At 38.7% G+C, this 23,143-nt stretch overlaps 1 protein-coding gene across 1 annotated transcript; it reads right to left on the reverse strand.

The window, feature by feature from the left end:
* Positions 1–139: 139 nt before the first annotated feature.
* LOC140916820 (transmembrane protein 182-like) lies at positions 140–22,388 on the reverse strand. The gene is made up of 5 exons (XM_073358707.1): positions 22,236–22,388; positions 19,843–19,960; positions 14,927–15,025; positions 10,344–10,481; positions 140–1,683 (listed from the first exon to the last, which is right to left on the reverse strand). Exons 1-5 carry the CDS (start codon positions 22,386–22,388, stop codon positions 1,454–1,456), a joined length of 738 nt encoding a protein of 245 aa, XP_073214808.1. The 3' UTR covers positions 140–1,453.
* Positions 22,389–23,143: the final 755 nt, after the last annotated feature.

Genomic DNA, 23,143 nt, shown 5'->3' on the forward strand with positions numbered 1-23,143 from the left:
ATAATATTTTAGGAAGAGTAATAATAAATAATTTATACCTCCAACAATTTTCACTGCATTCTACAATAGATTTACATCACATTATTAACTACAAATAGTCAATAGCATGGCATATAGCTTAAAGATATATGTTTGGAACAAATAATGGCATTCATGAATTCAGCACATAATTTTGTAAGTTTGATTCAAACATTATGCAAACCATAAAAACATGCAAGGGCCTAGCAAAAATTACTTCAAAGCACTGAGATCAAACCCAAAACACATAGTGACAGCACCAAATCTTGTCATTACTCTAATATTTCTACAAATCCTCATGTATAATACAAATATAAACTAGCTTGCCTTTTGGATCTCAATTGTCTTGTATACAGTGCATTCAAATTAGCATGTTTGACGGTAACTAACCTGCAAATCGTATGCACTTGAGTAATTCCAGACACTTACATCTTTTATCTGCTTATTTGGGACTGTTTCTTATTCTGTGTTTGTACAGTGCCTAGCACAATGGGAGCCTGTTCTCAGTTGGCCTCAAGGCACTACTGAAACAAACACTAATAATAATATTGTTGTGCCCATTCCCATTTCTCTAAATTCTGTCTACTTCTCTGTCCTTGGATTGTGAACTCTTCACAGCGACAATATTTCTTGAGTGTTTAGAAAACACCTAGCACACAGTGGGTAATACCGTAAATAACTGATAAATGATACTAATCATATGTTTTGTTATGCATGTAACAGATGTGGGGCTGTTCACATATTTAAAGTTAGGCATGTGCATTTGTATTTGCAGGTTTGGGACCTTAAAGGAGCCAAAAAATTCGTGTATCTCCTGACAAATCATTTTCCTGTTGTATTTAAAAGCTTTGTAATAGTTGTCCTTTAATGTCAATGAGAGCTTGCTCACTCAAAAAATCATCCTAATTGGTTTTCACAAATAGACATTACAGGGTATATCATCACAGCCAGATTTGATTACATTTAACAAGAAATGAAGGTACTAGAAATTTCAACATAATATCCCTATCCCTCTGAATATTTATAAATAGTGAAGCCCACAGCCTTGTTTTAGATATGCCCAGTCTATTACAAAATGAAGAGTATTACATTGATTTTGAAGTGAGAATTGAACCAGAGCTGTAAAATTTGGGTCTGAATCTGAACATTTATGTTTTTACAGGTCTGTCTACATGTTTGTATCTGGACCTTTGGTCTTTCCCATGATAAGGATGGGAAAGCTATTTGGATATTTTGGCACTGAGGTTTTGGTTCAGAATCAGCTCTATTTGAAATGACTTGGTTTATATTTCCAGTGTTCCTTAGCATCATTTAACAATGACCCTTAATCAAGCACCTAAGCTACAAAAATTGTCTAGTTCCCCAAACAGTTTTGTCCTCATTTTCAGGTGGTTTCAAAGATCTTCTCAGAGGGTTTTTCAGCCGCACAGCTTGTTTACTCCACTTCCAGCAGAATGCTTCGGCCAACAAGATAAAAGAGAAGTCCAGAAAGTAAAACCAAGGGAACCCCAGTTGCAGCAAACATAAATGACCATCCATAATACACATTTACAGGGATATCGTCCATGCATTTTTCACTTCTTTCCAGAAGTATGTATTTCTGGAGATCAGCTGCAAACTCCTTCCACATCACAAAGAGAAATATGAGCAGGAAAAATAAGCCTCCTGAAAAGAGACAAAGATCGATGATTTTCAAAGTGTGATCAGCATATGAAATCATTAATGATATTAACAAAATTCTGTCTACGAATCTGTACTGGCTATATGTCAGTGTTTGTTTTTAAAGCTGCTTGCCATTCACTAAATAGACTGAATATGAAAAACTGGCATTTGAGCTTTTCAAACTATGCAGCAAGCTTTGTAAAGAGTTTCTTTTCTTTAAAACAGTGCAAAATTTTATGTAACATTATTTATATTTATAACATCTGATTATATTTTATAATAAATATAAATTCCCAAAAATGTTTTGACACTGAATCAGCAGAATATTTACATAAAACCCGCACTGACCACTCAGTTTTGGTCATTCAGGCCACACTTTTTGGCTCCCTTATATTAGAGTCTAGTGCTGGATATTATGTAGAAAATTGCCCCTAGGATAACATAGTATGGGGTCGGAGCCTACTCTCACTGAGTGAAATTCACCTCTGTGCAGTGCGTCTTTACAAGTGACGCTTAATATGGTCTTCCCATTTTGGCTCACTCGTTGACATTGCAAGGCTCCCACTGATTTCAGTGGGAACAGGATCTAGAGCCATGTTAATTTTGAAAAATGGATAAATTTTTCCAAATTTGGAAAAATGTGTATCATTTCCATTTTCATCAGAGGCTTTTTTGCCTGGCAAGAGTGGAATGAAACATGGGCCAAGATTAAAACAAAAACCTTATTTTTATCTTCTTGAAAAAAACAAATCAGACATTCCAGCTAGAACCGGCTTTGCTTTCCACAAGAAATGCAAAAATGTGGGGATGTGGATTTGCTGATGGTGAGAATCATTTTGCATAACATTGCTCTGTAGTTACTTCCGTGGCCGGACAGAGAAAGCACAATCAATGATGGATAGACCAAGTGCAGTGGCTGCTGCAGCTCTGGTGACCTGCCTTTTTTCATCTTGTATGATGTTTTCTTGAGCATTAGAACAAAGTATCAAAAAAACACCTGACACTGGGCCTAGAAGATAGTATTTCACTAGGAAATACAACATAAGAACATAGAAAAGTCAAGCAAAGCCACTCTACATAATCTCAGATAGATTGTTTAATAATAATAATAAATAAATAATTTACACCACAGCTAGAAATGTCTATGAAGTTTTGAATTCTTCGGGGATGGTACAGTTTTGGGGGAGTATTACCCATATTCTCAAGCAATACCTTGATAATCCTCCTCTACAGCCATGTGCCAGAAATGGACTGAGATCACAGTCAGATCTGGATAGTGGGTTAAGGTAGTATTCAGCTTCAGTGCCACATCAGGAGAAGGTTTTGAAATTGTGCTCCTATTTGTTGCCACAAAAATCTTGCAAGGTGTTTTTGAAGGACATAAATCCACACCGTGTAGAGGTCAAGCACAGGAGTTTATTATGTACAGCACTGACAGAGTGTCACCTTGCTTATTAGTCTTAGAGACACTGTCAATTATTTGATTACAATGGAATATATGGATTTTTCATGGGCGGGGGAAAGTGACTGGCTAGGCAGTCCCACATCCCTGGTTAGGTCTAGCAGCAAGACATGATAGCACAGTAGCCAATGGTCAAAGGTTACATAATGCCTCCGCCCCTGGTCTTAAATTGATAAATTAACATTTAATATTTAATTAGTACTTTAATAAATGTAGTAGTACAAAATATATATATTGAATTTTGATTTGGGGTCCATCGGAATGAAGTAGCTCCTTTGATTAACAGATACATATCTAGGGGTAAAAGCAAAGAAACGAAAGTATATGGCAAACAAGATTGTCTTTTAAGTTGTTCATTTGTGTTTTAAGGCAGGCATTGGTCCCTGGGAAAGGGAGGTGGGAGGAGGCCATATCTTATACTGACATGCTTGAATCTTTCATAAACTCACGGTTGGAAGTGTGGGAAGAACATTTCCCTACAGAAGAAACTAACACAACAAAACCAGAGCTTCTTTGTTCTATTTGCAACTTTGAATAAGACACAATTATTGCCCCCAACATCTGGCGTTTTGCTGACCAGGCATATCTTAGCAAAAGCAAGGTTATCTTTTGGTTAATCTGCTTTCTTTTAGCTATTGCTAGGCCTCTGACCTCTTGACCAAACTCTGGACTTTGGGCCTGTACACAAATCCATATACCAGGTGATTACATGAGCAATGGATTTTAACCCTTCAGTTTTTAAAATACATTGGCTCAAAATGTCAGATGAGACCTAGTGATCTCAATAGATTTCCACATTCATAAATGGGGAAAACATCGCGAGGTCAGCTTTTTTGTGAGATTCCAGCTGCATCTGAAACAGAACTGGAAAATAGTTGCCTACCAGATCTGGATCCAACCCAGAACGGGTTCACATCCAGGTATCCTAATCAGAAACTTCCTCCCCCAAAATTCGAAAGATGGATACTTAAGATTCCAAAGTATGGCCCATCTTTATCATGTGGGTGGATTCTTTGAAAAAGAGGAGACCCCTTCCCCTGTCACAAAACTCTAGTTTAGCCCACAGCCATGTCATGCTCCAAAATATCATAGAAACATATTATTTATTATGTTACAATTAGTGCAGTGGTCCCCATTAGTCAGTCAACATTATCACACAGAGTTTTGTAAAATACTACAGATTTGAATAACCTACATCACCTCAAATACTGCTGTATGCTAACTGTAGGGAAGTGGTGCCTTTTCAATGGTAAAGCCAATGATGGTTAGCATTAAATAAAGAAATGTAATGAGTCAGATTATGCTTCAGTGCTTTCCTGCATTAAAGCCTAACAGAAGGTCTAAATGAAGGTATATAGGATCCAAAATAATCTTCAGCTAAGTCATGCTGTGTTATATACAAAATGTGTGTGTGTGTGTGTGTGTGTGTGTGTGTGTGTGTGTGTGTGTGTGTGAGAGAGAGAGAGAATGAAAGCTAAGTCACTAGATTTGTCTTACTTTTATTAAAATTGCAGACCGGCTCTCCAGTACCTTAGAATTTGAACCTATGAACATACTAGGGGAACTCTATTTTTTTCTAATGTTTTAGACTTATAAGGAAAAGGCCCTATGCCTACCAGGACTGGATGTCAAGGAGTTAAATGCTATGTGGTCTAATACCCAGATGTTCATTATAATTTGTAGTAGCACTTTAAATTAAGCGTCGCAAATAAGTAATTTACATGGAATATGACAGTTGTATGTTTAAAATACCAATTATCTTGCTATAAGGAAATTGCTATATGTATAAATTAATAGTCACACATTCTTCACAAAATACAATATATTGATAAGAATGTAATTAAGTCTTTATTGTTAATGTAATTGAAAATTAAACTAATTGGATACCAAATGAACCTCAATAAGCATCCTTCTTAAGATCAATTCATTTCTTATTAACATACGATATCTACCTTAATAGACCTAAATAAAAAAATATATTCCTGAGGGGCATGGGACAGTGATATGCTAACATACATATTTAGATCTAGCTTGTATCTACTCTCTTTTAAAATATATATATGAAATTTTCTTCTGAAAATGGGGATATACATATATATATTTTGATATATATATGTATATCCCCATTTTCAGAAGAAAATTTCATACCTTCACTATAAAGATGGAAGAAAATAACTATCATTGGATGATGACTGGACAAACAACATAGGAAAGCATGAGTGGCCAATGAAGAGGAATGACAACCAATATTCAGGGTCCCATAGTGCTGAATAGGAAAATGTCTCCTTAGTCCTCACTAGAAAAATCACCAGCTCTTCACACTTCAGGATTTGTTATTAAACAAAGTACTGGAGAGGGTGGCACCAGAGTAACAATGGAATCTAAATTAAGAACAATTTCATACTCTTTGAATGTGACAAAAGAGAGAGTAAAATAAGCAATTTCTCCATCAGAATAATTACAAATGAGCTGGAGAAGAGCCCCTGGAATTTACAATCACAGTAATGAGAAGACAAAATGAAGAGGACAAATGGAATAGGAAAATAGAAGAGGAAGTGCAGAAAACTGAAACCGGAGTTAACAGCCCTGCCTCAGGATGCCATCAGAAGGAACAGAAAGGTCACTGGGACATTGAAGTCCTATGATTTTAACTGCAGAAATCAAACAGGGATGAATAAAAATTGATCAGACCCTTAGACCCTTGACATTTACGCAAGTGCCTGTAAAACGCTATATGCCACTTGCATAATAAAGATAAAATGAGGAGCATGGCTATGCACTGTAGTGAGCAAAAGAGCCACTTTGGGGGTCAAGTTAAGGATTGGGGATTGTTTTGCTGCAGTTAGGCTTTTTGTTAATATAGTATTTAGAAGTGTGGGGACAAGGTGGCAGAGCGCAATGGTAAGAGATTACTAAACCAGACAACCTTCCTGCTTACATATGCAGTAGTGTTGTCTCTGTTGTTGTGTGTTGGGTTCTGGTAAGTATAAGCGACTGGCATGTCAAATGAGACAGTCCATATATTCCTCTTAATAGCTCGGTGGTTTCTGCTGGATAGAAAATTAGCAGAGTGATCTCTTTCTTTTTCTCCTTCTGCCTCTATTCATTAGGCTGGTATGGAAAAAATTAACTGTGAAACTTAGTCGCAGTGCTGATGAGGTCAATGGCATCTTCTGGGGAGTGGCTAATTGCAAGAAAATTGAACTTGTGGCATTAAATCTTTCTCCTTCATACCCTGATGACACCAGCTAGGGGCTAACTGCAAGACAACTAACCCCTGACTCTTTGTCTTCCCACTCTAAAGGATAGTAGCACCTAGTGAGTAAATTGAAGTCTAACTCTGGGGCTCTTTCTTCCTCTTGTTTTATATGCTTGTGACACCTTTATAGCAGCTAATTGTAAGGACAGATGAATGAACTCAATCTCTAACTCTTATTCCTTGGAAGCTAAAGAGTTTTCATATAATCTGCTAGTTATAGGAAAACTGAACTTTAACTCTCAGTGTCTCATTCACCTTCTAGACTACTAGTTTCTTAAAGAACCTTATTGTAAGAAAATGGAATGCTGACTTTCACCTGTCTTACATAATAGATGCATTATATACAAAATATCTGGTGATTGCTGAATGTGGAGCTCTCATTTTGGAAAAAAGGAAATAGAGTATAAAATACAAAGAATTCCAGCCATAAGACTGGCATAGAGTTCGTCTTTAATTTTGCAATAAGCCAGTATTACAGAACAGATTAATACAAGCACACACACACACAAAACCTCAGACATCTTGCTCACAGTAGAATTACCTTATAACATTGGAATGGTTCCTCTTAATTGCAGAGTGGTTATTAGAAATGTTTCACTGTTAAAGTATTCAGGTCATTTGTGTAAAAATGTAACAGGCTGGAATCACACAACAATATTTGGAACCCTGTATAATAACATTCTGATCTGAATGGCTGAGAGAAAAATATAGACATATTGGATTATTGTGTATTTGTGTGTTCTGTGATGGGGGAGCTGGTACCAACCCCTATATTTAGGTTGCCTAACACTTTCCATTATCAAGTATTCTTGACCTTTTCTTTGAGAAGGTCTCACAGCTCAATTGTTTGCAGCAGGCCTTTGCTCTTCCCCCAACAATCCCTTCGCTGCCTCTCCTCAACTCAGCACATGGACAACAGGTCACATGTTCTCTTAACCCTACCATTTTAGAGCCTGATCCAAAGCCCACTAGCGTCAATGGAAAGCCTCCCATTGACTTCAGTGGCTTTGGATCAGACCCATACATTCTTACCATTAAACTTGCTTGCCAAATTATCCATGGGAACTGAAACAAAAGGAGGCACAAATACAGTCAAAGTGAATTTATTTCAAAATACAAACAATGTTTTCACAAAATATTTTGCAGTATTCACCCAGCCCTAGTGGTGACACCGTAATTACAATTAATTATATCATTGTCTGACTACTGAAACAAGTGAAAACTAGCCATTGGTTAGTGTCTTTCTTCCCAAAAGATGCCTTTAAACTATTGACAGAATGTCAAATTCTAGAAAGAAAGATGATATCCTGGTTAGCTGCTCGTGTGGTTGAGTCATTTTTGGAAGCAGGGTGGCAAGGACAACTGTTTAACTGGGGCAGGGAGAAAGATCTACAAATGAAACTAACAATAAACATCAAGCAGTTTCCGGTTCTATCTTCTGAATTATCCTTCAGAATAAATCAAGCAAAATGAGCTGGTTCTTCTGAAAGAGCTCTCAAGAATACCACCCACAGAGCACAAGATTTGTTATGGTAGCTGGCAAGCTATCAGACTCATCCTCTGAAAGTACAGTAAATAATGAGAGGCAGTTCTTGGAAAGCAAACTTAAGGAATCCAGTGGGATGATAAAAACTTCACTGTGAAACACTGGATTTCCCCTGCAGTGTAGAGACACACAGTCTGCTGTTGCCAATGGAATAACTTAGAGATGGGGCTTCATCTTCAGTGTCAGCACTGCCCTCAGAGAAAACAGCCAACCCATCTTTTAGGCTCTCTTTCCTACAGTGTGTGTTTTAAAGTATAGCTTTCAGTTCTAGGGGATACTGATGGTATAGACTGCATTTTTATCTAGTTGCTAGGGGTATCTAGAGTGTGAGACAGTGTCAATCTAAATAAATAATAAATGCACATAGTAAAATCTTTGCTTTCCAAGAGAAATTTAGGAATATCTGATTTACCAAAAAAAAAAAATTGCTTTTCAGTGTATTTACATCTATGTTAGATTAGGAGTCTTCCAGGAAAGAACCTCACATTGCTTTACAAGCATTAACTAAGCCTCCTAATGTACCTCTGAGGAAAGTAGGAAAGTCTTATCAGAGTAAACTGAAGCACACAGAGGTTAAGGATTAAATAACGGCTTTCCTAAGGACACTCTGCCACAGTGAATCAGTGGCAGAGGCAGGAATAGAACTGAGGAGTCCTGATTTCTAATCTCAAAATCTAATCACTAGACTACACTCCTCTCTATAAATTACAAATGTTTTCACACTTCTGAGAAGATAGAGCATTTTGTGAAGAAGGTTAATTAAAATTGAGCTTCAGGCCATGAGTAGAAGGCAATGTCAGCTTCCTCTTGTACCATCAGACCAAATCCTGCCATCCACATGATAGAGAGTCAAAAACCAAGATATTTTCAGAACAGATTATATTTTATGGAAACAAAGAAAATAACTACTGAGCAATGCATTCCAAATATTTTAGAGACTCAGTTTCAATAAGAATCCAGACATTTGGATGTTTATCAAAAATCATCTGGTGAACCACTGAGTAAATCTTGCTGGAAATATCACAAGAATGATCACTTTTGCAAGGTTGCCCCTTCTTTCGGTTCTCATTTGCATTAAAAATACAGTGATAAATCACTGAACAAGAAATCTACTTACCTAGGACAGCTCCCAAGGAACTGATTTAGTCTAATGATAGTTAATAATAATGACTGCTGCTTAAATAGAGACAGCATTAGCACAAATTTTATTTAATAGGAGCATCTTTGGCTAAGGCTAAGAGGTTATGTGGTACACAATCAGGTATTTTAAGAACTGTGAAATTCTTGGTCCTGGTTTTTAATGAAAAAGTTGTCAACTAAAGATTAAAATAAAACACCAACAGTGAAATGTAGTGAGTCAGTTTTATTCTTCTTTTTTAAGTACAGAATTTTACTTCCTTTAAAATCTATTCAACTTTGAAATAATGGCCTATTTCACAGAGTATTTCCCAATGACTTCAAATGGCTACTTGCATGTTTCAAGTTATGTATGTGCTTAAGTGTTTTAATGAATTAGGCCCTGAAAAAAATTAAGACAATTCCATTTGTTTTCCCTGATCCTACGAAGAGTGCCATATATATAAAGAAAAGTTAACCAAACTTTTGTCAATCAGGTTCATGTTTGGTTACAAGGTTTTTGATTTTTGGTAAAAGGTTGAAAACAATAATTTATTTTAGTTAAACAAATTCACCAATTCCAACAAAGCCCCCACAATAATCTCACCAATCCCAAAAAGAGAGAGGAAAAATGTCTTGTAATTCCAGGTGCTAATAACACTACAGTGGAGTGATTAATCAGGTTAGCATGAAGGGTTATAATTTAATGTTTCTAGTTCATTTTCCTGACTTGATGCTACTCTATATAATTTTCAGATTAAATGTGAATGTGTCCCTCAAGTTTTATTTCACCTTGGATTTTATTGATAGTGTACAAATGTTTATTTCTGTCCACTGTTGAGGGCAATATACAACACTGGTCCAAATTAGAAGATTGCATTGCAGGACTGGGGCCTAGCTAATTACTATCAAAAAATACGAGGGCCATAGACCCCATTCAGGCTCAGAGGTCTTTCCCAGTGGATTGCATAACAAACTCAGAGCCTTATACAAGAAGAAAAAAATGCATTTCTGAAAAGTAAAGTCTTTTATGGCAAAGCAATATCTTTCTAAAACTTCATTTAACAAAATTCATTTTTTAGAGTGGTGGGGAAATACAATTTCTCCGAAGTCAGTGCTTAAATTTTCATACATAATTTGCCAGCGCTCACATCTTTCTACTACTGTTCCTCATAATTAGAGTTCCTACCCTTTTCATACACACACATACACACAAAGAGGAACTTGGTCTCAGCATTCCAGGCACTAGTATATCCAATTACCATGACTTGGCAGCTTACCAGATGTGATGAGGAATCCACCTCCTACTTTATAGAATCTAGCATTGAAAAAGGGCACACCACACACCAACAGGAATCCTCCCACCAGACTGGCAGCGACAGCTAGTACAATGAATGCAGTCCAGAAACCTCTGTACACTGTACAATGGGAAAGAATAAAGTTGTTGGAAAGGAAAGGAAACCAACATAATCAGATCAGTTTTCAGAAGTCTATGAAACATGCATATAACTCCAGTTTCAGCAACCATAAAAATAATAACCTTGCTGTAATGAATACCAGGATTATGAACAATTTTTAAATATTTTATTAGACTTACTGAGTTATTGTTCATGTCGAGAAGAGTTGTATCGGGCATATTACTAACTCCCTAGTGTCCTCAGATATACAGTGTATGGCCAGCACTTGAAAAGTTTAGCTTATTTGTCATGTACTTCATACCATAAATAATGGGCCTAGACTGAATAGCAGAACTCCGATGGGTGTGTCGGGAAGGCCTGGCTCAAAAGGGTTTTGATTGCCAGGGTAAAATATGGCACAAACTTTGTGGGAGAGCAACAAGCTTGGGGTAGGAAAGAAAGAAATGGAAACTAAACTCAAGGACATAGAATCATCTCTTTTCTCCGCTAACCCTCCCCCCCTCCCCCCTCTTCCCTCTACTTAGCAATAGTTGAAGATTCCGGGTTCATGAGCCTGGAGTGTTGAGCCACATTCACCCACAGAACAGGTGAACCACAGAAAGCAACAGCGCTAGTTAGCAGGAACTGTAGGGTTTTTGTGTAGTGGGCACTTTCCCGCTAAGAATAGGCCTGATCGCCAACTTATTTCACTGAACACCGTCTGATGGGAAGAACTTTCCGGGAATACCACAATCCCCGACGAGATTCAATCAGGTGAAAAGGCCCCATAGCCCACCACCCATCTCTTCCGCCATCCAGCCCCCTCATGCTGTCCTCTTCCACTTTTTGTGCACTGTGTCTGTGAAGCAGTAGTTATGACTATTTGACTTAAGCAGGAGAAAATGGGCGATTCTGTCATGATTCACACACGAAAGAAAAACGATATTACAGCAGACACATTTTACTCATTTTAAGCCAGCCTGACGAGGAATCCATTTAGTAAAAGAATCCTGAACTTTGAAAGAAATCCCATGATTCATGTCTATACCTTAACACCACATCACCCCAAATTCTTCCCTCAGTTACATCCTATTGACTATGATATGGCCCTCAGTCAGTCACTCTTTCCTTGGGCACCTCCCGCCCTATGGTATTTTACATATAAACACTTTCTTACTTGAAATAAAGCAATACTGTACTCTTAACTAGTACTTTCTGTTGGCAGATCTCAAATACTTTAGACTGAATTAAGTTAGCTTCCCAACACCCTTTGTGTACATAAGCATTATTACATCCTGATGTTATAGGTGAGGAATAGCATTGTAAACCTGGATGCAAGTGGTATATAATTAAGTCTAAGTCTATAGACAGGGACGCAGTAAAGACTGGATGCTAAACATTAGGCAAGAACTACACAGTTCTGGCTAACAATCCATGCAGAGAATATCCCCATATCATCACTCTAGTATTATCACTGTGTCTCCTACAAAACAACATAAGCTTACAGGCCCTAGGGTGAGTAACGAGTTCCTTTCAGAAAGACTAAGGGACAGTGTTATAGGAGAAGATATTTCTTTGTATAACTTTTTGCTCACACATGGCACTTTAAGTAATCTAACAGCCTTTCAGAAGCCAGTCTCAGAAAAGATTCATAAGAGGCAGCTGAGGGGTTTGTTTCATAGCACGGACTGACAGACAGGAACAGATGGCTTGGGGGCCCTTCATTTAGCTCAGAAAAGTTAGTCTGTTTATTAGTAAAATCATTCAGAAACTGGTAACCCTGACTGTCTCTTGTAAGAAAAAAAGAAAAGAAAAAAAAACCCACCACTGCTTAACTAACTCTGGATGGTGTTTTTATACAGTCTACGATAGAGCCTGAAATGTGCTACTCACTTTACTGTCAACACACACATCATATCCATTTTATACTGCAGTGTGCTCCCTGGGGCAGAAATCATACACAGCACAGAAAAAAAAAACAGACAATTTTTTTAATGAATTCCCCATAAAAAACGATATTGCTAAAGGCTAAGGAAAAGGTCAAGATGTTTGTTTGTACAGTACACCTGCCCCAGGTCCCAGGAGGCACAGCAGAGTGATGTGTACTATTTAAAGAAATCAATTAATTTTAAAAAAAGACTAGTGGATTAATTCTGTCCTCTGCCACCAGTTATATTAAAATTCCAAATAGCAGCTAATTCATTGCAGAAATCTAAAAATATATGGGGATGGGAATCCAGGGAAAACAATGGGGGGAAATCAATTTGAATTTGTTGGTTTAACTGATTTTCTGTATTTTAGTAACGGACTCAGTTTGCTTTGCCAAAGTAGGTCTTTTAAGAATAGTTTTTAGTGCTTTTTCTTTTAACAAAACCAACCCAACAGTTTATTCACTGACTCAAGGCTAGACTAGCCCATGCCAGTACTCAGCCACACCGGGGAATAAGGGTAAATATAACACTCATTACTCCTTGCCCAGATCATAAATCCGGTTGCACTGGGGAAGAGCAGGAGCTACTTGCCCAGTGCTCCTCCCTGGGAGGAAGAGGGCAAGGAGGGGTTGGAGAGCAGTGAGAAGCAGGAAGTGCTTTGGTTCCACATCACTTACTTGCTGTCCAGAGTAGTCTGCTGAACAAAGCAGGGGAAGGGGGCATCACAGTTCAGGGCAACTCCACCTATATCCCCCTCCATAGTCCAGCAAGGGTATCCACTGTTAGGCTTCCAGCTCCTCACAGTTCTCAGCTTTCCTGGACAAAGCCCCATGTCTCTCTCTCTTCTGACTGGGGTTTTTCCAGGCTGCACAGTTCCCTTCCTACACTGAGAAACTCCCAACAAGTCAGACTGCCTAGCCAGTCCAGCTTCTGTGCTTGCTCTCTCTCTTCAGAGCCTATGAACAGCCTAATTTCCCACACAGCTCTTTCTAAGCAAACCATGTTTATTCTTAAGGTAAAAGCATTACAGAGAAAACATGTTAAAAACAATAGGAACGAACCTTATATTCCTGCCAATCAGTTTAACAAGGGATTACCCTCAATCTCCACAAGGGCTCTGGTAGAAGTCAGTCCTTCAAACCCCACAAAGGGGTTTTCTGTGGTTACAAATTCATAACAGCCTTAGCTCAGAACAAGCACACTCATACTTAAGTTAATCTTGTCTTTATAAAGCTTGGGCCTTTGATCTTCAGACTTGGGAACAGGTAAGATGGAGCTTCCAAAAGCTGAATTTTTGCATAACTGGAGGCGGGGAATTTGCATTCACCTCCCCCTTGAGATTCCCCTGGAAACCACTTGACCCTTTGTCCAACAGTCCTTTCTTGTCTGTCCCATTGTTTAGTATAGTCCTTTGAAGTTCATAACACTTCCCAGGGCTCACACCCTACGTCTCTCCTAGACGGTCAGATACAATCCTGGCCTCGCAATAACAAATAACCTTTGCATTTAATATGATGGATTCTAGATATACCTAAACTTAATTCAACACGATTTTTCAAGAATATTGCAGGAAATTGCCCCATCTGCCATAAAGGGGGAGAAAACTGCTCTGCATAAAGGAATGAAATAATTTTCCCTGGAGATGGGCAGCAAGTGGGGAAGTGGACAGCAAGGTTCTGTCACAATTCAGTTCCCAGGTCTGTTCCTGGGACAGTGACGCTGCAGTTGCCCTCACTCAGGGTAGATCATAAAGTTATGATCTAGCCCTAAGCCCATATTCAGAGCCTTCTTCCTAAGGAGACCAGTGTGACCCAGGTCTATAACAGGTTCCTGTTGGCGGGCAGTTTGCTTCTGGGGTCTGAACAAAAGTGTGAAAACAAAACAACAAGCTGCTCTTTTGTTGCTGACATTCAGTTGCACCTCTGTCATCATGCGTTTCTAATAAAGCACAACAGACAGTTTCCAGTGACCTATCCAAGTGTAAGTTCCTAGTGTTCTTTCTACCATGGTGTGTTAGCATATCCCTGGTAGAGTTGAGGGATTAATAGCAAGGGAGGTAAGAGCCTACTGAAAACACCCTTCACAAAAGAGCGCTAGATCATAATTTTATCATGTTGTCCAAGTAAGGCTGTTGCATTAGTGGGTGTGCAACCAGGAGACGGCAGTTGTGCTTGAGAGAAGTAATTTACTAGATACATTAGAAGGGTGTAGGATAGCTGTGCTGGCTGGCATGCATTGAAGGGCTGGAGTCCTGGCTCCATTTACTCCCTGCATACCCTCCATATGGTTGCTCTCGGAGGAAAGCATCTGGAGCACAGCCCCCTTTGCTTCCTTAAATTGTGGGGCTGCAGCTGTGGCAAGGACTCATATAGACTCTGCAAAGGGGAGTGTGCCCCCATTTTCTCTTATGCCCCCATGCAAGTTTATAATGGAAGGAAACAAGATCAAGGTCAATGAGTAATTACAGTATAGATCTACACATCTGAGCACTCTATTGTGAAAAGAAGAGGTGAACACAGCTGGTTAAGTACCAACCTGCGGAAGCATCATAGGAAGGATGAGGGAAAGGTCCAAGAGCAATGGGCATAGGAAACAGGTAGCCATGCATGCAATACTTGGGATGTGCTTGGCTAGCTGAAAAAGAAATGGAGAATAAATAGCATTTCATTTTTATTATATGCAAAATGACAACGTTTATACTCAGATAAAATGTCCAATCCTGCAAAACCTGCCAAACACTCATAGGCATTAAAGGGAATATGGAGTAAAGTATAAGTTGAACATGTTCAAAATGCAAAATGAGATAGATAGGATGCAATGGGATTTGAGAACATTACACAGCCAGTTTTAATTCCCTCAAAAATTAACTTGAGCCAGACAAAATCATAGGAATATGGATTTGTTCAAATTAGAATAATTCTCCCCATGCCTAGGTTTTTTTCCATTCTGTCTAGAAGTGATTAAAATATTTGGATACTAGAACTACCTACCATATAGCATCTCCAGTTTGTGGGAAAGGAAAGCACAATTACAATGGAACTGTCCCATCAATATTAATACTACTGAGGCTTATCATGATTAATGGTAATAGAATTAATGCTAAATGAATTAATTAATGATTGGCCACTTATCTTTAAATGTTCCCCAGCTCATAGGAACAGTTATAATAGGTGGACATTCGTTCATACTAAATTAACTATGGAATATCTATTGAATTAATTATTACATCCACAATAGCAGCAAACTAATTTGCCATGATCAATCATATTACAATAAATACCTAAAGAAATAGTACAGATTTGCCAGTTATCTAATATTAGTGTTATTAAAAGGATTCCAACTGGTGATTTATTTCATCATTTTACTTCACGTAACATTATATTATATCATGGATTCCCATGTAATGCAATTGGGTAGTAAATCTTCTCAGGACATTTTTTTGACAGAAACACTTTCTGTATGAAAAATTTTATACTCTAACAAATTTCATACTCTAGCAAATTTTCAAACTCTAGCAAATATTAATTTTATAATGGAGACAACCATATCCTAAAATATACAGTAGTTTGCAAAGAGTAGGAATCACCTGAAATGTTGATCATCATATAGTAAATTCACTGTGGGTTCCTGACAGAACTGCATTGTTAACTTTATGATCATATGGTAAATTTGCTATGACTTGATCGCATTTTGTGGTGACCCCACTACATGTAGTTTAGAGAGGGACTTAACCGCTTTAGGAAACATCAGTCACAGATGAATATTGAATAACTCAACTATCTGAGAGTTGGTTGTCTGTTCTGTTGACTCTTCTCAGCCTTTGAATACCCATCAGTTTCATTTTCTCTTAGGCTGACCAGACCGCAAATGTGAAAAATCGGGACAGGGTGTGGGGGGTAATAGCAGCCTATACAAGAAAAAGACCCAAAAATCGGGACTGTCCCTATAAAATTGGGACATCTGGTCACCCTATTTTCTCTGATGTTATTCCATAAAGTTCCATACCCCACCCTAATGCAGTACTCCTGAAAGTGATACTGCTGACTCAGAAACAGTGATAGGCAGATCTTGGTGACATTCAGTGCTTAATTTGTAAAGAAAGAGGTGCCAGGACTGAAAATGGTGTCCAGCACACAGTATGACCTCTCACACAGTGTACATGCCAGGTCCAATGAAACTAAATAAATTCTTTGCTTCAGTCTTCACAGCTGAGGATGTTAGGAAAATTCCCAAACCTGAGCCGTCTTTTGTAGGTGACAAATCTGAGGAATTGTCACAGAGGAGGTGTTGGAATTAATTGATAAACTTAACAGTAACAAGTCACTGGGACCAGATGGCATTCACCCAAGAGTTCTGAAAGAACGCAAATGTGAAATTGTGGAACTATTAACTGTGGTTTGTAACCTGTCCTTTAAATCAGCTTCTGTACCCAATGACTGGAAGATAGCTAATGTAACACCAATATTTAAAAAGGGCTCTAGAGATGATCCCAGCAATTACAGACCGGTAAGTTTAACGTCAGTACCAGGCAAATTAGTTGAAATAATAGTAAAGAATAAAATTGTCAGACACATAGAAGAACATAAATTGTTGAACAAAAGTCAACACGGTTTCTGTAAAGGGAAATCATGTCTTACTAATCTATTAGAGTTCTTTGAAGGGGTCAGCAAACATGCGGACAAGAGGGATCCAGTGGACATAGTGTACTTAGATTTCCAGAAAGCCTTTGACAAGGTCCCTCACCAAAGGCTCTTACGTAAATTAAGTTGTCATGGGATAGGAGGGAAGATCCTTTCATGGATTGAGAACTGGTTAAAAGACAGGGAACAAACAGTAGGAATAAATGGTAAATTTTCAGAATGGAGAGGGGTAACAAGAGTGGTGTTCCCCATGGGTCAGTCCTAGGACCAATCCTATTCAACTTATTCATAAATGATCTGGAGAAAGGGGTAAATAGTGAGGTGGCAAAGTTTGCAGATGGTACTAAACTGCTCAAGATAGATAAGACCAAAGCAGACTGTGAAGAACTTCAAAAAGATCTCACAAAACTAAGTGATTGGGCAACAAAATGGCAAATGAAATTTAATATGGATAAATGTAAAGTAATGCACATTGGAAAAAATATCCCCACTATACATACAATATGATGAGGGCTAATTTAGCTACAACTAATCAGGAAAGAGATCTTGGAGTCACTGTGGATAGTTCTCTGAAGACGTCCACGCAGTGTGCAGCAGCAGTCAAAAAAGCAAACAGGATGTTAGGAATCATTAAAAAGGGGATAGAGAATAAGACGGAGAATATCTTATTGCCCTTATATAAATCCATGGTACGCCCACATCCTGAATACTGCAGTCAGATATGGTCTCCTCATCTCAAAAAAGATGTACTGGCATTAGAAAAGGTTCAGAGAAGGCCAACTAAAATGATTAGGGGTTTGGAATGGGTCCCATATGAGGAGAGATTAAAGAGGCTAAGACTTTTCAGCTTGGAAAAGAGGAGACTAAGGGGGGATATGATAGAGGTATATAAGATCATGAGTGGTGTGGAGAAAGTGAATAAGGAAACGTTATTTCCTTGTTCCCATAATATAAGAACTAGGGGCCACCAAATGAAATTAATGGGCAGCAGATTTAAAACAAATAAAAGGAAGTTCTTCTTCACACAGCGCACAGTCAACCTGTGGAACTCCTTGCCTGAGGAGGTTGTGAAGGCTAGGACTATAACAGAGTTTAAAAGAGAACTGGATAAATTCATGGAGGTTAAGTCCATTAATGGCTATTAGCCAGGATTGGTAAGGAATGGTGTGCCTGGAGTTTGTCAGAGGGTGGAGGTGGACGGCAGGAGATCACTGATCATTATCTGTTAGGTTCACTCCCTCTGGAGCACCTGGCATTGGCCACTGTCAGAGTCAGGATACTGGGCTGGATGGACCTTTGGTCTGACCCAGTATGGCCGTTCTTATGTTCTTGTGTTCTACATCGCACCTTGCACAACTGACAGAAGAGGTGCCAGGGCTGTGCCCCGACAAGAAAAGAGGCCATCCAGGAGTCAAATACCCATAACTGCTCATCTCAGCCATTTCCTGGGGCTGAGCTCCAGCAAGCCCCAGCGCAAATTAAGGTCTGATGGCATCACTGCCTGAGGGTTTGCCCTCCCAGGAAAGATGTCACAGAAAATGGTGGCTGTGTGAATGACATTTAACTGTATGACTGGGAGACCTTTAGAAGCCTAGGTTTACATAGTACTCAAAAGGTTTACAGAGATCGTTTGAGTGATTTCTCTTTAGTGCTCATCTCCGGTTTTGGTAGCCGGGGAAACTGAAGCCCTCTAATTATCTACAGAGTAGACATAACTGGGGCATCAGCAGTACAAATACCTCCATGCCTGTGCCACCCAGCCACCTCCAGGGAAGAAAAGACGGCTCAGTCTTCATGCTCCATTCAGCCCTGAGCTCTTCTACCCTCAACAAAGAGTGCTACTCAGTGTCAACCGTGATGGCAGTTGTTTTATATATGAACACCTATCTTACTGAGACCACCAAATTCACTTCACATGGATCACTTAACTACTATCAGATGAGCTGGATTCCAACTGGCAAATCAGAGGTTTGCAAGGTTAAACTTCTCCATTCTGCTTAAAGTTGTTTTCCAACTAATTAGTGCAGTTTCAAAAAGATGAATTTTGCTATCATCGGTGTTTACTAATAGTGGGTGCGCTGATTCTCATAATTTCCATGAAAAAAGGGAAATAGACAATGCTGTAAAGTAAGTGTCCTGATTGCATTTACACACAGATTTATATGGGTCTGATCCTACCGAGTGCTTAGCATCTCCTGCATTGGCCGGAGTGTCCCACAGATTGTAGTCAATGAGAATTGAGGACACTGGACACCTCATAGGATGAAGACATTCATAGGACAATAAAGATAAAAGGACAGAGAGCCACAGGGTTCTAGTCTAGCAAGTCTGTCTGGTGACTACATGAAGTAGCAATAGGGGCATGAGTGGGAGTTCTGTCCCTGTTGGAGAAGATGATATTTAAAAAGGGAGAAAATGGGTGAGTCACTGTGCTCCTAGAATCTGTAAAAGACCATCTGAGACCAAAAATTTCAGAGTTAAATAGAGCGCAGAAAAAGTGTCCTGATCAGGGGGAATTTGGGGATAGCTTTGGTTTTGTCCTATTTTAAAATGGCCAAGCAGATCCTGTGAAAAATAAAATAAATGTAAAGACAGCTTGCTTCTCAGTTGGGAGAGACCTCCCTCACTGACTTGCAGTCCAGATTGTATTTTTATAGCTCAATTTTCTGGTAGAATTAGAGCTTTATAATAGAAGTGCTGATACAACCCTAACACAGCAACATGGACACTATAATAAACTATCATTGATGTCAGATCCAGCCCCTTAAAACATTGCTAAACAAAGATATAAAATGTATCAGTAACACTCACTGAACCAGAAGTTCCATATCGTCTCCTCATAATCCTCGCCATAGAACCAGCATCTCCAAAAGAAACCTTCATGGTGAAAAGTGAGGATCTCTTTTCTCACCTCGCTCAAAACCTCATCCTACAAGAGAATAAAGCACAAGCCTATGAAACTGTATTAACAAATAACATGGAATTCATCTTTACTATTGGCTTAGTTACTAGGCTGGCAAGTCAGTTTTTGAGGGAGGGAGTGTTTTGGGGTGGAGGGGGTTGCATTGTCAAAATGACAAATAAAAGTAACATTTTAGCATCTTGAATTGAGCTCCATTAATACAGACCTCCTTGGCTATGCAGAATGCTATTGACCTCAGGCCTTTATCTGCGGCTTTCCTAACTTTCTGATAAGTGAAACATTTCTTCAGATCATTGAGAAAATAGGATTTTTTTATCCTGTGCAGATCCCATCTTGCAGTCTTTATGCACCAAAATTACTACCGTCTATAAACCTCTCATTAACCCCTTCTATTGGATGACCCAAAAAGGTCTCCCCCTCTCTCTGATCAAATCAGTGGGCGCTGTGCTTAGTTTATCTCAGACAGAAGTTACTCTTTGTCTATATCAGTATATCCTCATGAGTTCAACTATGACTGCTGACACACACTTACTTATCTTGATTAATTTGCACCAATTTCTCATTTATTGTAACTTGCATGAAAGTTCTGCAAACATGAGACACAAGTCATGTCAGGAGAACTGTACTGTCTGTGCTGTGAGTTAACTCGTTAGGAAAATAATTAAATCTGTCATTAAAAACACTTATCTTTATCCAGCAGAGTTTGATGGAGCATCAACATCACTGGTATAGAGCTTGATCCTATTAAGGGCAGAACACCTCTTGGAAAGTATTGCGTTCAATGGGATTTGAGGCACTCAGCATCTCCAAGCCCTGGAGTCCTTACATACCAAATACCAATATACAGGTCCTATTGGGTTGACCAGAGACACACTCCCTTGGCTCATCTGGAAGAGCTGCTTCTTTCAGGTTCAGGTATGAGCCTTGACTGCAGTGATGTGCAAGAGGCACATACCATCAACAGGGTGACTCTGCTGACTTGTTAAATCTATGCTAGTTTTGATGGCTGGTTGATAGCTAAGATACAATCAAGACACTCAATGAGCATAAGAAGTAGAGCCTGCCAGTTTAAAAGGGGGTAGAGAGTGTGTCAATGGGGGGGAATAGCATGGAGCAAAGAATAGGGAGCAATAATCCAAGTATAAAACCATTGATTAAAATAAAAACAATAACCTCAGAAACAATAGTTGATGCTGCTCTGACCTGCACTTCCGGGACCCCTTTGCCAGACAGACAGTTGGTGTAACCACATATCTTGAATATTTGGGATGTTTATTTTATTTAATAAAGTGCAACACTTCTAGCCCAGAACCTTTTTCACACTAGAGATCAAAGTAAATTTAAAACGTTCTGAAACCTCTCACGTTGATGTTTCATTTCTAAGTGCAACAAAATGGAGCTGGACATTTATGCCTGCTAAACTTTTGCTCTCTGCCCTCTTTGGCCTTATTATACTGTTTTACACAAAGATGACTTCTGCTGGGACGTCTGTTTTCTATATGAAAAGTCATTTGGAAATATGGCTGATGCAGCCAAAAGCCTACACTTTACTCTGAAGTGTAGTTGTCCTGGAACCAAGAACACTTATTGTTGACACCATAAAGTTTTCCAAAAGTGAATCATTGAACAGAAAAAGCAAAAGTAATTGGTTTGGACATTAAAATAAAGAAAAGTCTGCATAACAGAGGGATATTTCTTAAAAATGTTAATACTACACACATTGACCAGCCCAAAAATTTTTAAGAAGAATTTAAAGAATCAGAGAGCAAAAACAATATTATTTCAGCTGTTATTTCATGGCATTTATTGAACAGTTTCACCATAAGCAAATTCAGCTAAAATCAGGGTTTCTAAAGGGCCATATTAGAACTTAGCAATAAAATGTCATTTTATTATATGAAGCTCAGCATAATACAGTTTGTCTTTAGTGGCTGATGCTGGTATCAGCAAATAAACATATTACATTTTCACATTTCAACGTTCTGCTCCATAGCTATCAGAATACAGAAGTGTTTCCTGTAATGGCTTCCTATGCATATTTTGCTTCAAGTCTTTATCAATGATACACTTTATTGAGATGCAGGTTGTGACTTTATAGGTAAGGCCGAGTTGAGTTTTTATACATCAGATGTATATACAATAAGCACATATTACCATTGCCTTAAAACTACCAGTACCAACACTGAGAGCATTTGTGTTGGTTTTAAAACATTTCTATAGCAAGTTATTTTAAACGTGTATTTTTTAACTTGCAGAATATCACAAGATTTCTAGCTTTTACCTTTGTGGTGTGAAGAGTTTTATTTTCAGTTTCAAAGATTCCACAGGTCTCTGTTGCTAGGAGCCAATAATCTGTCCCAAAAGCTATGAGAAACAGTAGAACACCAATGCCACCAAGAATTCCTGCTATAAAGGCTGGTATTCCAGCCTTCATGATGGAACAACAATAGGTAGTAAGCTTGAAAGTCAGAAAAGAAGAAAAGTACTGAAGTGTCCAACGTTTGAAAGGGAGACTGAGAGGTGGAGTATGCAGAGAGGATGCTATTTTTGGACACAGATTAGCATAGTTTCATGACTGGTTTGAGTTGCATGACTGGTTTGAGTTGCAGTGGCAAAAGGACTAATAAAAGCAAATGAGCTGGCACAGCCAAACAGCTGTGGTATTAAAGAAACATTATAACTATCTATAGAGCTAAGGTATGAAGATTCCCAAATAAACATATGGGCATTCATTTTACAAAAGCAATGTGGAGAGCTCATCATGAAAAACAGTTATTGGACTGGTGTCAAGCAGCTTCTGTGAATCGATTACGTAAAATTGTCCAAGTAACGCCTACTGCGTGAACAGGTTATTTTTATATTTGCTCTGTGTTTGTGTGGCACAGAGTCTGCGAACTGCCTGGTCAAAGCGGAAAACTCCATAGCCGCGTCTAGAGGCACATCTTTAGCTGCTCTGCCACAACTGTAGTATGAAGGCGGCACATCCACCATCCCCAAACTATTCCCTTACTCCTTCTGCTCTCACCTCCTCTCCTCTCGCCTTCCCATTAAAATAAAACACAAGTCTTGATTTCAGATGAAAAAAGCAATATTTAAAATTTGGCCAATATCTCTTTTAAAGTCTCTGTTTCAGAGGCGATGCTGCTCACACAGTACTACCTCCTGTTGCAAGTATAGTTAATCATGTCA

The sequence above is a fragment of the Lepidochelys kempii genome, chromosome 9, assembly GCF_965140265.1.
Source record: "Lepidochelys kempii isolate rLepKem1 chromosome 9, rLepKem1.hap2, whole genome shotgun sequence".
Classification (NCBI taxonomy): domain Eukaryota; kingdom Metazoa; phylum Chordata; order Testudines; family Cheloniidae; genus Lepidochelys; species Lepidochelys kempii.